At 41.7% G+C, this 16,315-nt stretch overlaps 1 protein-coding gene across 1 annotated transcript in view; it reads left to right on the forward strand.

Moving 5' to 3' along the window:
* Positions 1-16,315, forward strand: part of tmem132e (transmembrane protein 132E) — a 380,209-nt gene that overhangs the window by 330,108 nt on the left and 33,786 nt on the right. Inside the window, exon 5 of the mRNA XM_073478862.1 lies at positions 6,386-6,529. Within this exon, the coding sequence (XP_073334963.1) occupies positions 6,386-6,529 (144 nt within the window). The remainder of the gene's footprint in view (positions 1-6,385; positions 6,530-16,315) is intronic.

Below are 16,315 nucleotides of genomic sequence, written 5' to 3' on the forward strand. Positions count from 1 at the left end.
CAGTGATCCTCCTCAGATCAGGTTAAACTGTAGAACTGACTTTATTTTTAATTATACTGAGTTGTATCAAACTAATGCAAGTTACTGTAAGATCAGGTTGATCTGCTGGATCAACACAATCGCCAGAATGAATGCTGCCAACGTACATTTCTGCAAACCACAGATATAACTTTACATTTCTTTGTGTTTAGTTTTCAGTTTCATGTCATCACAACTCTGGTCTGGTTGGTTTAGACACAAAGACCACTTGGTTATGGTTAGCAAACATTGTGTTTCGTCTTATAATATCTGGTTCTGTCACACTAAACACGGCTGGAAAATGTCCCGTCGTCGCCTTAAATTTATCCAGTTTCATCACCACAAACGCGACCGTAGATGTTCTGGTAGGTATCTCATTGAAAACATGCTGTTCTGTTGCTACATACACAGCTAAAAATGTGCCAACGTCTGCGTCAAAAATATCTGGTCTTGTCACGACAAACGCGGCCGGAGACGCCCCGGTATCTCGTTAAAAACACACCACAAACACGGCGTGACACTGGCGGCTGGGCTGACTGGAGATGGTGTTCATATTGGTTTTGTTTGTCTTTTAAGTCAGTTCTACATCACATTACATTCACAGTGGTGCTTTTGTGCTTTCTCTAGTTGCAGTTGTTGTTTTGAACCACTTATGTTTAACCTCTCCTGCCCCTTCAAACAACCCCTCATGGCTGTTTGAAGTGAAGTGAATAATCTAAGACTGTGATTAACGATTGTTAAATGGAAGAACAGTAACGACTGCTGCGGCTGTGAAAGTTTAGAGTACTGCAGCAGCTGCTTATCTCTCAGCCTTCACAGGAACATCAGAATGTCTGTAATTAACACAAAGACTGTGGCCTCTGTGTACAGCATTCATCAAATCAACCAACGTGTCTGAAGGGCTTTCTGTACGTGCTCGTCTCTGAGGACCTGCAGGTTCTCGACTAGAATCAGGTCAGAAGATGAAAAGGAAAGAAGATGAGGCTCACAGTGAAGAGAGTCGGACCTCTGACTCCTCTTTCTGTAGACTATCTGTCATTTTAAGGTTAGCAGCAGATACAAAGCAGCCAGCAGTTTTCAGCTGCTGATACACCCACTGACAGCTTGTAGAACAGATCAGCACTTTGAGAAAGTGCTGATATAAAGAGTTCCCAAACACAAACACCATGCAGTCTGTGCAACAAAGGGTGGAGCCCTGCAGTAACATGTGACTGAAGGAGGGAGAGAAGGAAGAAGATGAGCTGGTGAAGTAGAGAGGATGAGGAAGGAGGTTTTTATGGTTGGCAGAGCACAGATTGTGTGCCAGCCACAGTTGACCTGCTGCAGATAAGAGGAGGAAGGAGGAAGAGAAGGGTGATATTACCAGAGAATTTACAATGTGAGAGGGGAAACTATCTCAGGATGGTAAAGTTAAATCAACCCTGAGGCTTATTACACAGTTTAAGCCACATTAACAATAAGCCAGCGGAGCCTCGATCACAGGATGAGGCAGCAAACAGGAAGGAGGACGCAGCAGAACTCCATTAGCTGCTCACTGCCACATGTTAAATAAAAAATGATGTTTAGTGTCGCACAGAGCTCACAGCCTGAAGTCACGCATCACATCTTTACATGTATGTATTCGTGCTTCCATAAAGGTCCACAGCTGGCCACGTGTGCTGTGTACATTATTCAACAGCAGGTGGAAACGGAGGCGTTTAATTCTCTGAGCTGCTTCACTAAAACCATGAGAGTAATCCAACAAGGCTCCGCAGTAATGGATTACATTTAATGGGACGGCAAGAACTACCCACAAATCACCCGACAGTAATTACATGTTACTAAGTACATTTACTCAAGTACTGTACATAAGTACAATTTTGAGGTCTTTGTACTTTGTACTTAACCCTAACCCACTTTACTACATTTTGGAGGCAAATAATATAATATATAATATACGCTTTACTCCACTACATTTATTTGATAACTTTAGTTACTAGTTACTTTGTAGATTATAATCAGTCAACCTGTAGTATACAGTATATACATACAAGTAAATATATGTATAGATTAGCTTTTAAATTTGATACCAATGTACATTTAATATGAGATACTTTTACTCGGATACTATTCATATTTTTACTCTCTCCTTACTTTGACTCAGGTATGACTGTTGGCTTCGTTCAGCATCACCAGCAGTGATGACGTATTTGTATATTATGTATATTATTATTTACTGATTAAAAGTGATCAAACAAGATCTGAGTTTAAATATACGATGAATATTTTCCTCTGTGAATCTTTGACATCATCAGTCTTTGATCCACTAAATGTCATATTTGAGGCACTTAAACAGCTGCCAAGTGCTTCATCTTGTGCTGTAGTGTTAAAATGCATCAACATAGCCGCAATAAACCAACTTAGTTTAACGTGATCCTGGAGTTACAACATTTTAGTATCGCCATTAAACGGGGTGTCTAATAACTGCTTTGTGAAGTGATAGCTGTGTGCACTGATGACTGATTCTGGTTCCAGGCTGAATTCAGGTTGTATCATTAAGTATAATTAGAGCTCCCAAAGCAGCACACATGTAAAAGTGTCTTCTGTAGTTTAAACCTACCAGATGCCAGAACAGCTCAGGGAGGACGTCTTTCAATTAGGATTTCACCCCAGAGTCCAGTCGATTATCCACTGAGGTCTGCTTCTCAACGATCGGCCATGTTTCATAAAACTGAAGGAAAAGCTGCTTCAGTCACTGAAACACATTTTAAGGTAAAACAGTGGAGGCTGTTGAACAGACTGGGCTGGAAGATGCAAATAAAAGACTCAGAATTAGATTTGTTTGAAGATGAGCTTCAGTCAGAATAAATTAATTTCCTATTCTGACAAAAAAAAGAAATTGTGGGTCATGTGATTGGCATCAAGCGCACTGATTCACTGATTTTCTCACAGAATATAGATTATCATACAGAAACAATGAACGGGGCCTTTTGATGCTCTGATTAAACATTTTATATTCCCGATCATACAGATTCATCAGCATGTTTAAAGTCTCACACAGACGATGCTTTGTTCAGTCGTTTTAATTAACAGTGTGTATTTTGATGCTCCCTGAAGCTGAGCACATCTGATACAGTGGAGACAATAAAGTTTTTTGAAGCCGTGTCGAAACTAGATTAAAAAAAAAAACTGCCTTTTTGGATCCTTATTATGTGAAAGAAGCTCCACGTCTCACAGTATATTTTTAACTTTAAACCACTCACTAATGAGATTCCTTCGTCTTCGAGCTGTTAGAGCGACGTCACCTTTCTCTCTAATTACGGCCCAGTTTCTTGAAGTTGTCAGTACGGACTATACAACTCTGTTCAAAGAGTTTTACCTCAAGCTGTTATTTTCAGTATCAGTCTGGGATTCACCCTGTTACTGCTGCAGTGAAGGTGTGAATGATTTTTATTGATTATCTACACAAGAAGCAGAGCTCTGCAGACATCTTATTGATCTGTCTGAAGCTTAAACACAGGTTGATTAACAGAGTCTGACACAGCATTAGTTTACAGTGATTATTGTAGATGTTCTTAATGGAGTTCCCCAAGGCTCGGTACTGGATCTCCTTTCATTTTTCTGCTCACATTATTCATTTACAAGGAAATTTACAAAGACTTCATATATTTCATTATTACTTTTCAGAATTCACATCAAAATTTCATTCTGGTCTTTTTGCATCGTCACTTTTTGCTTTAATCCATGTTCCAAATGTTCGACCTCAGCCGAGTGCAAGAACCTGTTTTTTGCGATATTTCAACCTTTTTTTTAACTTCAGGTGTTTCCCCTCCATTTTTTTAATGGACAAACTGAAAATATGGATAAAAACAGGTAACAAGTGGATGGGAATGCACACATTGTAGCTATCATTACAAATCAGAGGACATTGACTGAAGTTATTAATTACCTCTGAATGGTTTAATCATGACATGCTTACAGTTATCTTCAGCCACCATCTCAGACACAAGTTCTGCTGCTCAGACGGGACAGAAAGCTTTATTGTTTCTGCTCCAGCCGTTTGGAAAAGCCTGTGGAAGAACTGAAATTAAAGACGTTTGCGACTCCGGATGAATTAATAACAGTTGTGAAGTTCATGGTTAATGACTCTGTGTAATTATCTCTGTGATTACCAAACATATTGATACAGATTTATTTGCACATGTTGGTTTCTCTTCTGTACTTTCACTCTCTCCTCTTTGTTGTGAGACAACCTACCTGCTGAAATAAAATAAATTAAATGTTTCAGATTTGATCTTCTCTATTTAATTGCACGTTAGGGCTCTTGTGTCACCCTCAGGTAAAGTTCAGTGTCACACCTGAGGACCCTTCAGCTCTCTGTGTAATCTGCTTCAGGCTACACAGAGAAGATCTCTTGACAAAGCTCAGTACTCAGTCTGTGTATAATATTCTCTCTACAAATAAATATTTCTTCAAGTTGCAGTTGAGAGGGAGTCCATGAAATTAGAATAAAGTCTGATACTTGCTCTACACGCAGCTTATTAAGACTGTAAGATAAAGTGTCGGGCAGAAATTTAAATATACCGCTTTTGATTTCAGGAACTTTACATGCTCTCCCTCCTGAGCTGCTCGCACACTGCAAATGAGAAAATGTGTTCCCCTCCTGCAGCTCACATGATGCACAAGAAAATAATGACTTGATTCAAACTTTAAATGAGGACCTGGTGTGTTTTAATTGGCTGTTTGCATTCCAGTGCATTCGGATAACAATGCAGATGGAATAACAATGTCGGCCTGTTCGTGGCTAGTTCATCCGAAATCAAGGATTGTTTTCATCATTGTGCACAGCCACATCATTTATCAGCATCTGATACCTGATATTAAGTTAAACAGAGCAGCAATATAACATATATTCTCTCAATGACTCCAACATGATTGGAGAACATGTAAGTGGAGATCCCAGACACATAATCAAAAAACTGCCTTTTCTCTCATGGATAGTTTTCCTCCTTCAAAATGATCTTCATATATTAGCTGTCCAGGAGCAAATGGATTACCAAACCCCAAACTGTTCAGTGGTGTTTCGGCTATTAGAGAAAGAGCCATTAAAACGAACAACTGAGAAATTCTTCATGAGTTTCTCAGTGTTCTCTGTTCTTATTCTGCCTAATTAAAACCAAACTTAGACCTTATATTTCTCAACTACCCTCGTGGCATCAGTGATTCATGTCAGAAAATATTAAAGCTTCCTGACTGGAGTAATAAGCAAAAATGATTAATGGCTGAACAAACATGTCTGAAACAGAATTGTGTATATGGATGAAATCATGAGAAAACACAGTTTTAGGCAGCAGGCGATTTGAGGGGGATTTGAGATGCCTCCCGTCTTCATCCCCGAGCAGCAGAGAGTGGACAGGGTTTATTAAAGTAGAATATGTCAGTCCAGTCTGACTCATTGATCCTCACTGGTGGTAATGTTGGGTTTAGGAAAAGATCAGACTCTGGGTTACAAAAACTCGTGTCACACACAGTAACATGAGTACTATATTTACATAAAGACTTTGGTCTCGACTTTCGGTCACAAAAGTCTGCTGTACGTTCTGTTCATCAAGATAATCTTCACAGATGAACGTAAATTAAATGTGTACAGTAAAAAGCTAATGCTAGGCTACAAACAGACGACATCAGGGTCACATGACTTAAACGTCACCACCACTGAGAGTCTTACTACACAATTACTGTACAGGTTTTCTATAAACTGATCAAGTTGTAAAGTCAGGTATCATGTTTTAATATTCACACAACACTCTGTTCTGACACATGGTGGTGACAGCAGCACTTTCAGGAGTCGTTGTGAACTTTTTAAAAAGCTGCCTCCATCCTTAATGAAACTCCTGCTGTGACAGAACCCATCTCCTCCAATACCGAAGTGCTCAACCTCAAGTAGAAGAGCACATCGTTGCATCAGTTCCTGTCTGCTGGTACACTGCTACAGTAAATGTCATGTGTTTTATGCAGCCTGAAATTTGAAGCTTGATGCTGTGATTTACCTGGCAGGACCCATTAAACCACATGTGTTTCCTCGAATGGTTAAGGTGAAGATTATTACCTTTCTTTCCATTCGGTCTTTTTCATCCCCATTTCAGCGACTTCCAGTTGCTCACCAAATGAACAGAGTACCTGAAATGAAAATGTCAGTTGATGAAATCCAATGAAAGTCGTCTCAGTGAAATGAGTTCTGGTCTGCCACTGAGAGTATCACCTGAGAGAGTCGGAGCCCTGGTGCTAATGGTTTTAAATGTGGACATCAGTAATGCTGATGAAATATCAGAGAAAATCACCGACTGCCTCCCACTGCTTCATGAATATCTATTCCTTCTCTCCGTAGGACACTGAGATTATCAACACGGCCATCCTGACCGGACGCACCGTGGCCATTCCCGTCAAAATGGTCTCCATAGAGATGAACGGAGCAGTCACTGACGTCTCAGCCTTCGTGCAGTGCAAGTCCTCCAATGAAGACATTGTTAAGGTATGGTAAACCTCATTTCCTCAACATCTGATGTCAATTTAGAAAATATAATCCCTTTACTCTTCCACTAATACTGAGGAGTGGCCCAACATCACATCACAACATCAGGAGAGCATAAAAACTTCATTCTGGCCTCCTCGATACGTACTCATGATTTGATTCTTGCTTTATGCTTCAGATAAAATCACTGCATGTTCCTAAAACTCCAGCTGAAGCTTTCTGAAGCGCCCCACCCTCAGACACCATCTCTTGTTGTCAGACATCAGAGCGGTGTCAGAGGACGCCGGGAACAATCAGCACTCACAGACGCCATATCAAGTCTCGTTTGTTGATTAAATAAATTAAAGTGGGATCACAACAACTTGCAGAGCACATTACAGGCTGTGATTACACCCTTATTATTTTCTCCAGTCAATTACAATCATAATAGATTCCACTATAGGCAGATTGCATAATTGTATAGACAGCACGGTGAAGTGTCGCGCTGCTGTTTTGCACTGGTGATCTTATTAAAAGTGATGGTGCACGAGAGAGATGTGACCTCAGATGAAGTAAACAGAGTATCCTGTATATTATTATATTCAGATATACAGCACGCTGCCTCATTCCTCCTCTCAGCTTTCCTCGCATGCAAATTATAATAATACTAATATCATAATGTCTCCTTATATCACCATAACTGCTAACATTTTATATTAAGGTCCTGGTAAGATGCATGAGTTAATAAATAATAAGGCCCTTATCGGTCCTTATAAGATGGTTAACATTAATAACATCACAATATCATAATCAACACCCTTATTGGTCGGTTGTGAGAAGTCTGGCAGCGCTCAGTTTAAACACTTCAGACGTGCCTGACGTGTTCTCTCGACGCAGCCCAGAGGCCGAGGTGAGCGTCCCTCCGCTTCTTGAATCTTCTTGAATCACTTGTCAGTAAAACATTGTCAGCAGCTGTTTCTGTCCATTTTCCATCATTGTATTATCAATGTCTGTTTGTGTCGTTCTAAATATAAAGTTAGACACGATAACATTTATTCCGTCAGCACACAAACTCAAATACTCAAATATTGCAACACATCCTCAGAGCTCGTATTCTCCAATGATGCTACGAACACTAAATCTGCACCCTGGAAGGAGTTTTCCAAAAGCTTCATTATCAGCGAGCTTAAACTCTGCTGACGTGTGTCAAAGACCAGACAGCAGAGAAAAAGCTTTGTTTTAAGAAATCCTCCTCACCTGCTCATCCTCTTGCCTCCACTCTGCAGACTGTAGTCCTTCATGGTTTCATCCTCCCTTTTCGTCTCACTTGATCTCTTGATCACTTTCACATCTACATATTCCCAAAACTGAGACGATTTAGATTAATAATATTCATATATATCTCCCTATTTTTCACAGCCTAATGTTGGCAGGTGTGTTAACAACATTAATAAAAGCCTGACAAGTTTCTTAATAAAAGTGTTTGTAATGCTTTGAGTTTAAAAACTTTCATACAATGTTCTTTTTAAACCTTTTCTAATCTTTTTAGTTTTGTATACATGCCTCATTTTACATGTATTAGCAGGAAATCTGGTAAATAAAATAAGTATCTTTTAATGACTTATAAGTGCCGTATTACTTATAAACCAACGCTGAGTTCAGTTAGCGCTGAACAAGGAACCCGACAAAGCACCGTAATGAGGCCACAGCTCAGATGAAACCTTGGTTTTCAGGCTGGTGCAGCTCACAAACGCTGCTGATTAACAGAGCTCCAGTCGCATGTTCTTTATGATCACATGAAGGGAATTAAACCCAAACTGAAAATGTGTTTCATTTCATTTGCACAAGATAGCTTTTATAAATGAAACTAAAAAATGAAAGATTTAGTTTGTTCCTGTTGTTCTTCGTTTGCTTTGTAAGATGAAGAAACTTTTCTTCTCCCTTCACTGTTTGTTGGACACCAGCGTTTGTTGCACAAAGGTGAAACTGGCAGTGTGATGAAGGAGGATGCTGATTGTATATTGTTTCTGCTGCCTTACACCCACTCTCTCATTATCAGGCCGGTGACGCTCACTGTCTCACATGTATTTAATGAACAAAGAGACGGTTACACTGCGGAGCAGGTTGGACACATCCAGGCTTTCTTTGTGTGCGCTCACTCGACAGATCAAGGTGATGCTTTTTATAGCTGCTTTAAATCTGAAACTGTGAGCATCACCTCCTCCGGACCAGGTCAGGTGTGCAGCAGTCGTTACCATGGTGATCTAGCCAGGTTAAAAGAAGGCCACCTCTGTGTCGCTGAAAGATCAACAGAGCTCACTAACACATTAATCTGTCCTCACTGTGCAGTCCTCTGACGTCCCACAGGGTCAGCCCATCTCTGAACACCTACAGGCTGTTTTAACCTTTCTGCCAGGATGGAGACAGCTGATGCTGGTGGGATTTTTCTTAAACCAGTTTATTCTTTATTTTATTTCTCCAACTGTATCTGATTCTTATCTAACGGTTGGCATTTAAAAAAAACTCTGTCATTTTTATATTTTAGATTAGATCAATTGTATTGTCTTTGTGCACATTGTTTCCTCCAGGAGAAGTTCAGATACTCGTGTAAAAACAGACTCTGGTAAAAGTAGAAGTACTGATCCAGCTTCCTGAAACATCTACTGAAGGACAGTAGATGTACTTTGTTACTTCCCTCCTCTGGACACGGAAATGTAGCTTAGCATCTAACTAGAAGTGCAAAGATGTGTAAAATGCATAGTAGTGTACGCAGGTATAGTCGACAGCAAGGGGTAGATATGAAAAAGAGAAATATATGACCATGTGCAGCATGTATACATGTAGTATAATGCTAATAATGTGACAGCACACTCAGTGACCAGGGATCCGACAGAACTCACAGTACGATCAGGATTAATAATTGTCTCCTAATAACAGGAATCTTTAAATTGGACCACATCGGTTTCGTATATTTGAAGAAAAGTGACTCCGGTCTGTGTGGAGAATCGTTTTGTTCACTCAGTAATAAAAACTATCACCTCTATTCAGCCTAATGAAATCCTGCTGGGTGGTTCAGCAGCGGCTCAAGGTCAGCTGAGGCAGGTTTGATTGTAGATTTTACAGACTGAGGCAGGAAGCCATAAAGCCCAATCAGATACTGACTTCAGTCATATCGTATCACTTCTTATTAAAGACCAGTATCTGTCCAATATATTTCCACTTTGATATACTGGACTAATGTTGGCTGCAGTGCAGTTCAGATACCTGAAGGAGAATGAATGAAAGTGTGACTTTAGCTCGTAGCAGAGCTCAGATCAGTGAGTTTCCTGTATACTGTCAATAGAAGAGAACAGGTGTTGCATTGTGACGGCTGGCCATCAGCTCGTCGTTCATCATTTTTCATTATCCATTAAAGACAAGGCGCTGGGCCATGTGATATTGAGTGGGCTTGCTTCAGTGCTCCTGCCATTGAACATTCGAGGCTAATTTAAAATGAGCCCTTCAGGCCCAGGAAATACACGAGTTATGACAGTTCAATAAAACGTCGCCCAGAATACAGAAATATAAGATTCACCCAACAAAGCTCAAACACTCCATTACTCCCAGCTTACTGTTTGTATACCACACACACAGTACTGCTGCGCCAGAACACACGGCGGACATTTAGGAAAACATCGTGCTTTGGCTTCAAATACCTGTTATCCCAGTTATTATTAACTCATTCAATGTGGACAGCGAGCGTCCAACATCACAGTGTATCTGATGCTCACATGCGCACAGAACAAGGTGTCAGGGTTAGAAGAAGATCGGATCGGATTAAAATAGACGGTTCTGTCGCCTCAAACACGGCTGGAAAATATCCAGCGGTTTCACGCTGACAAACTCTGTCTCGAACACAGTCTGTGGCTTGGCAGCCTGCTCGCCTCGCTGTAACTCCACCACCTCCACCTCCACCTCCTGACATGAAAGTCAGCTCATCTACATGTAATGTGAATGTGATATAACACAAATTGTCAAACTGGTACCAAATTCGAACATATCCTAGTTGACAGAAACATAAACTGTCGATAATTTATTCCAGTGGCCGAGCTGAAAAGCCACAGAGCTGTTAGGTACCTTGTCACATTGCCCTCGTGACTTTGAGAAGGAAACAAACAGCATTTAAAATAAAATAATTTCTCAGACTTCCCCTGAATGAAGCTTTATTTTCAGCCCAGCATTCTTCTTATTTAAATGTTTGCCAGCCCACAGGCGGGCGGATTTTTCCTCCAACTCTGAGAGTAAAAATAGGTGAGAGGCTGTCACTTTCCTCTACTGGAACTTTTATTTATTTCTTCAGTTCTTTCTTATTCTGAAATAACTAAGCCGCCGTGTGCATCAAGAGCCTATAGCAGATAAGCCAGCCCTGTGTGCACAGTTGTAGCTGCGTGTGTGTGCATGTGCAGGAGGAATCATTAAGGCTCCCTCGTTGTACGAGGACAGAAAGGAGGCGGTGGGAGAGTGTTGGGGGGTTGGAGGAAATCGCCGGCCATCATCCTCTCCCCTGGCACAGTGACTCACAGAGCCCATGTGAAGACAGAGATAAGGCCTTGTGTCTGCACATCACATCTCATGCCTGCAGTCGTCCTGCACACATACTGTATCAGACCGAAGGCGCCTTCGTCACTGCAACACATGCATATCAGTGTGACGCGTTTACCTTAGCGCAAATCCAAATTTAGCATCTAAAGATGAGAAATGAGCTGATAACACCAGGACAGATCAGGTCCGGCTGCCGCTCAGGGTGGAAGGTGCAGAAATGATTGTGCAGGAGGTGGAAGACAAATGTCACGTGATCACATGAAGAATGTAATGAGATTACTTGAAGTTCTTGTAGTAAACATATATGACTCTAATTTTAATTATTCAGTTAACCCAAATTTGCTTTAATAACATTTTTCCTTTTTTCAGACTAGTGAACAGAAGAAATACACATTTCAGAAAACGTATAGTTTTAATAAAAGTAATAAACTGGGGAAGATTCATGTTAATATCTGTTGGTTCATTTTTCACCTGCAGTGTCTCCCATTAACTCACTGAGCTGAGCACTACTCACTTCACATTAACATACAGTGATGTATTTGACAGTAGAGCCTGCACAGATCCGTCTCCTTAACATTGTTCACAAAGCTGTTTGGATACGTTTGAACGCTGACTGTAAGCCAGACGTTATCGCCCAACCTCAGTGTTGGACCTCATGAATCCTATTGTGGCCAAATGGGAGCAAATCCCTGCAGCAAGGTTCCAAAATCTTCTGGAAAGTTTTCCCACATGAGGCTTTTAGCAGATTATGAAACCAGTTGCAACATCACCAGACTCCCTTAACAAATGTAGTCGTTTCATGAGGAGAAACTTAACAAACGTAGTGAAACTCTGTCTCTGACAGACTCTGAATCATTGTCTCCTTCTTGTAAATTCTACATGAACTTCTTTCTGTCTTTGAGTAAATAACCTTGTGCATGTTGGTCACTGAGGACAGATGGTAATATCATTGATAAACACAATCATAGTCATTTTGGTTTTGTTTGCTTCGGCCTGGAGTTCTGCCTCCACCTGACAGTTGAGATGAATGGAAACCAAATTCTAGTCAGGCTACAGCTCACTTCTGTTATTATGAAATCAATAAAAATATGAGGATTTTTTAAATTACCTCTGAATGTTTCCAAAAGTCGGACCTTTCCAGAACAACACATCATTCTCACACTCACCATCATTAATCCTCCCAACAACAGGCTAATGGGGGCTGGCTCATTTAGCTAACAGAGCTAAATGAACTCATTGGTCGCACTGCTCTTGAAGCCAGCTAACATCCATCACATGAAGAAAAGCTTCACAACAGCTCCAAGACACAATCCCAGTAATGCTAGCCATATGTCAGCTTTCATTCAGCGCTCATTTAATACATACGTTATCGCTAACTGGAAACTCCATTTGGCAGAACGTCTGGGCGATTAATTCAGCGAATATTTAAATTTAAGATCTGGGATAATTGTGGTTTGTGTTTGGAGACTGGTGCCAGGGGATGTCATCAAGATGGCTCCATTTTTCTCCTGCGCTGATCTATTCTTTGTTATTCTTTGACTTTGAGACGTGGGAGAGAAAATCACTTGACTTCCTGTCGTGTGTTTGATACCCTTAAAGGAAATCAGAGAGCGGGAACAACAGCAGCCAGCTGAGTGTTCATTTCTGACCACCTCTGGGATAATAACAGCTCCAACATGTTGAATCTGTTGTTTATTTTTCTCTTTTTACCATTTTTATATTGATCTTTATGGTCAACCAGTTGGCTTATAGATCTGCCACTGTGTAACCGTGGTAACTGGGGCTCAAGTCGAGTATGTTGCGTCGAGGAGATGATGGCTGAGCCTGACTTTATATCATCAGGAGGAGATGATGGCTGAGCCTGACTTTATATCATCAGGAGGAGATGATGGCTGAGCCTGACTTTATATCGTCAGGAGGAGATGATGACTGAGCCTGACTTTATATCATCAGGAGGAGATGATGGCTGAGCCTGACTTTATATCATCAGGAGGAGATGATGGCTGAGCCTGACTTTATATCATCAGGAGGAGATGATGGCTGAGCCTGACTTTATATCATCAGGAGGAGATGATGACTGAGCCTGACTTTATATCATCAGGAGGAGATGATGACTGAGCCTGACTTTATATCGTCAGGAGGAGATGATGGCTGAGCCTGACTTTATATCATCAGGAGGAGATGATGGCTGAGCCTGACTTTATATCATCAGGAGGAGATGATGGCTGAGCCTGACTTTATATCATCAGGAGGAGATGATGGCTGAGCCTGACTTTATATCATCAGGAGGAGATGATGGCTGAGCCTGACTTTATATCATCAGGAGGAGATGATGGCTGAGCCTGACTTTATATCGTCAGGAGGAGATGATGACTGAGCCTGACTTTATATCGTCAGGAGGAGATGATGGCTGAGCCTGACTTTATATCATCAGGAGGAGATGATGGCTGAACTGTTCCTTTAATCAGTCTCTTGAACCTCTCCTTCCTCTGTGGAGGTTCAGGACTAAATAGCTGAATGATCTCTTCGGGGTGTCGTGTGTAAATAATGAGCCTGTGTTAACTGATCGTCAGGATGGAATAAATGTTATGTGAATAAATGTGTTGTTGGTGCAGAATGTGGCTGAACAGAGAGTTAGCTGCTCTGTGTTAATGAATGATCACGTCCGGATGCTATTAGAGCGTTGCTAGCTTGAAGGACAGAAGCTGCTGCCTTCACTGGAACCGTTTGGGAAATTAATTCAGTTAATGTTATGGAATAAATGTGTGAGAGGTCCTGAGGTGTCTTCACCTTTATTAACCTCGCCAGTCGTTCACTGAGCATCATGTGACCGCTGCAGCACCAACAGCAGGCAGCGCTCTCACTTGTCCTGATGATCTGTCTCCACCCAGGCAATCTGCTGGCACCACGGAGGATGCCACAGCGCATTAGCAGCAGTGTGACGGCGTGTGGCGGCTCGGTGTGTGAAAGCCCTCCTCAGCGAGCCCCCACAGGGCCACTGATACCCGCAGTTGCTAACAGCTTTTGACGCGCAATTAGCCGGCCAAGTTTATCAGCAGCAGTAGCCGCAGGAGCTGAAGCGGCGCTGCAGCGACGGCTCTCTGTCAGTGTGTGCGTGCGTGCACGTGTGTGTGTGGCTGCAGGGCGGAGGGAGTACATGTCAGGCAGATGTTCTCGACTCACTCTCATGCAGCAGGCCACGCTGTGATTAATCAAGGTGGCCGGGGTCACTGTGTTGAGTTACTTCTTCTTCTTCTGCCGCTCAGACTGAGCAGACAGAACAATAACGCAGAGGAGCTGATACTGCAGGAGCCCGTGAGGTCAGACCCTGCAGAATTGCATTAACTGAAGCAGAGGGAAAGACTGTCATCTTAAGAAGTCCCTCCACCCTCCACCCCCTCCGCCAGTCTGCATGGAGGGGGAATTATATTACCCGGACCTCCTCCCAGTTATGATGAATCCCCAGCCCTGAGAAGACTGGCCAGCCCGACCTCCATTTGCAGGAGATTAGATCCTCTGATTACAATGCCAGCTACCTCCCACCACTAGATAAATCTTCGACGGGAGCCCAAAAGCAAAGCCCTCCAGATCCATCGCAGTTAATAATTTAGTGTTAGAGGGGGACAAGTATTTATGATAATTCAAATAGAGCCGGAGCTTTCTGACGAGATGGGGAAGCTAAAGAATGGCTTTAAGTTAAAAATGGCATTTGCTGAGACTTAAATTTAGAAACGTCCATATATTGAATTCACTCTCAGTCGCAGATGAGCTCACGTTACAGGACCGTCTCATGAAACACGTGAATATGTTTATTAATGTGGCGTGTAGGTGTGATGAACTAAAGTTCATGTGAAATGTCACGCTGCTGTCAGCCTTCATGTGATATGAATTATGTGTTTGCCTAAAAGCTTCTGTTGGCAGATCATGTGTCTAATTGTTCATAGATCATTATGCAGAGAACGGACAGGAGAGGTGGAGGGGTGTCGACGTGGCGTGCATGACTAATTTACACTAAACACGCTTAACAAACACTGAGTTACTATGAAGACATAATTTGACTGCATAAAAGATGCAAATGAGATCAGAGAACAGCCCTCAGCCAGTGAGCTGTGTTTACAGCGGTGGTTCAGCACTGAGCCATCAAGGCCGCAGAGTCTGAGGGAGGAAGAACAACCTGCCGACTCCACAGCCTCAGTGGCAACAGTGTGATAAATATTCACATAAATATCATTATAAGAGTCAAAATACACAACAGGTTCCTCCTGCTAGCAGGTCATGGACAGTTTTGGTGTGTAGGTTTTAAGATATACCAGCGTTAACTATAACGGTTATATCAGTTTTAACTGTGACTCTTCAGAACAGTTCACACACAAATGTTAACTCAGCCATCTCCTCCTGATGATATAAAGTCAGGCTCAGCCATCATCTCCTCCTGATGATATAAAGTCAGGCTCAGCCATCATCTCCTCCTGATGATATAAAGTCAGGCTCAGCCATCATCTCCTCCTGATGATATAAAGTCAGGCTCAGCCATCATCTCCTCCTGATGATATAAAGTCAGGCTCAGCCATCATCTCCTCCTGATGATATAAAGTCAGGCTCAGCCATCATCTCCTCCTGATGATATAAAGTCAGGCTCAGCCATCATCTCCTCCTGATGATATAAAGTCAGGCTCAGTCATCATCTCCTCCTGATGATATAAAGTCAGGTGAAGTCTCGTAGTCCACAGAACATTTCTGGAGCTTCACAGTAAAACAGAGTTGCAGCGTTCTGCTGAACAGCTGAAGCAGCTGGAGATGATTTAAACATCAGATGTCTCCATGCAGCTCGTCTGGTGACATCATTCTTCACCAAATCCAGAGAAAACATCCAAACAGGACTTGAGATTGTTCTTGTTTCACTGCAGTGACTCGTTCTTGCTCACATCATTGAATCCTTGTAGATTTTATTTAGATTACTGGTTTATCAATGAAATAGTGAATTATGAATTACAGCCTTATTTTATACTCTCATAACCCGTAAATACGTCTCTACACGTACGCTAAAGAGAGAATTTTGGACACTTACACTCAGGTGGTCAGAAACATGATTTCAAATGAAAGATAAAGTTGCTCTTTAATTGCTGGATTCATAAATAAACAAATGCTAACATCAATTTAGACAAAACAATCAGCTGCTGCAGGTAATCAAAGTCTGCAGAAGCCCCGAGATCCCAAACTGATTTG

Source organism: Pagrus major, chromosome 13 (assembly GCF_040436345.1).
Source record: "Pagrus major chromosome 13, Pma_NU_1.0".
Classification (NCBI taxonomy): Eukaryota; Metazoa; Chordata; class Actinopteri; order Spariformes; family Sparidae; genus Pagrus; species Pagrus major.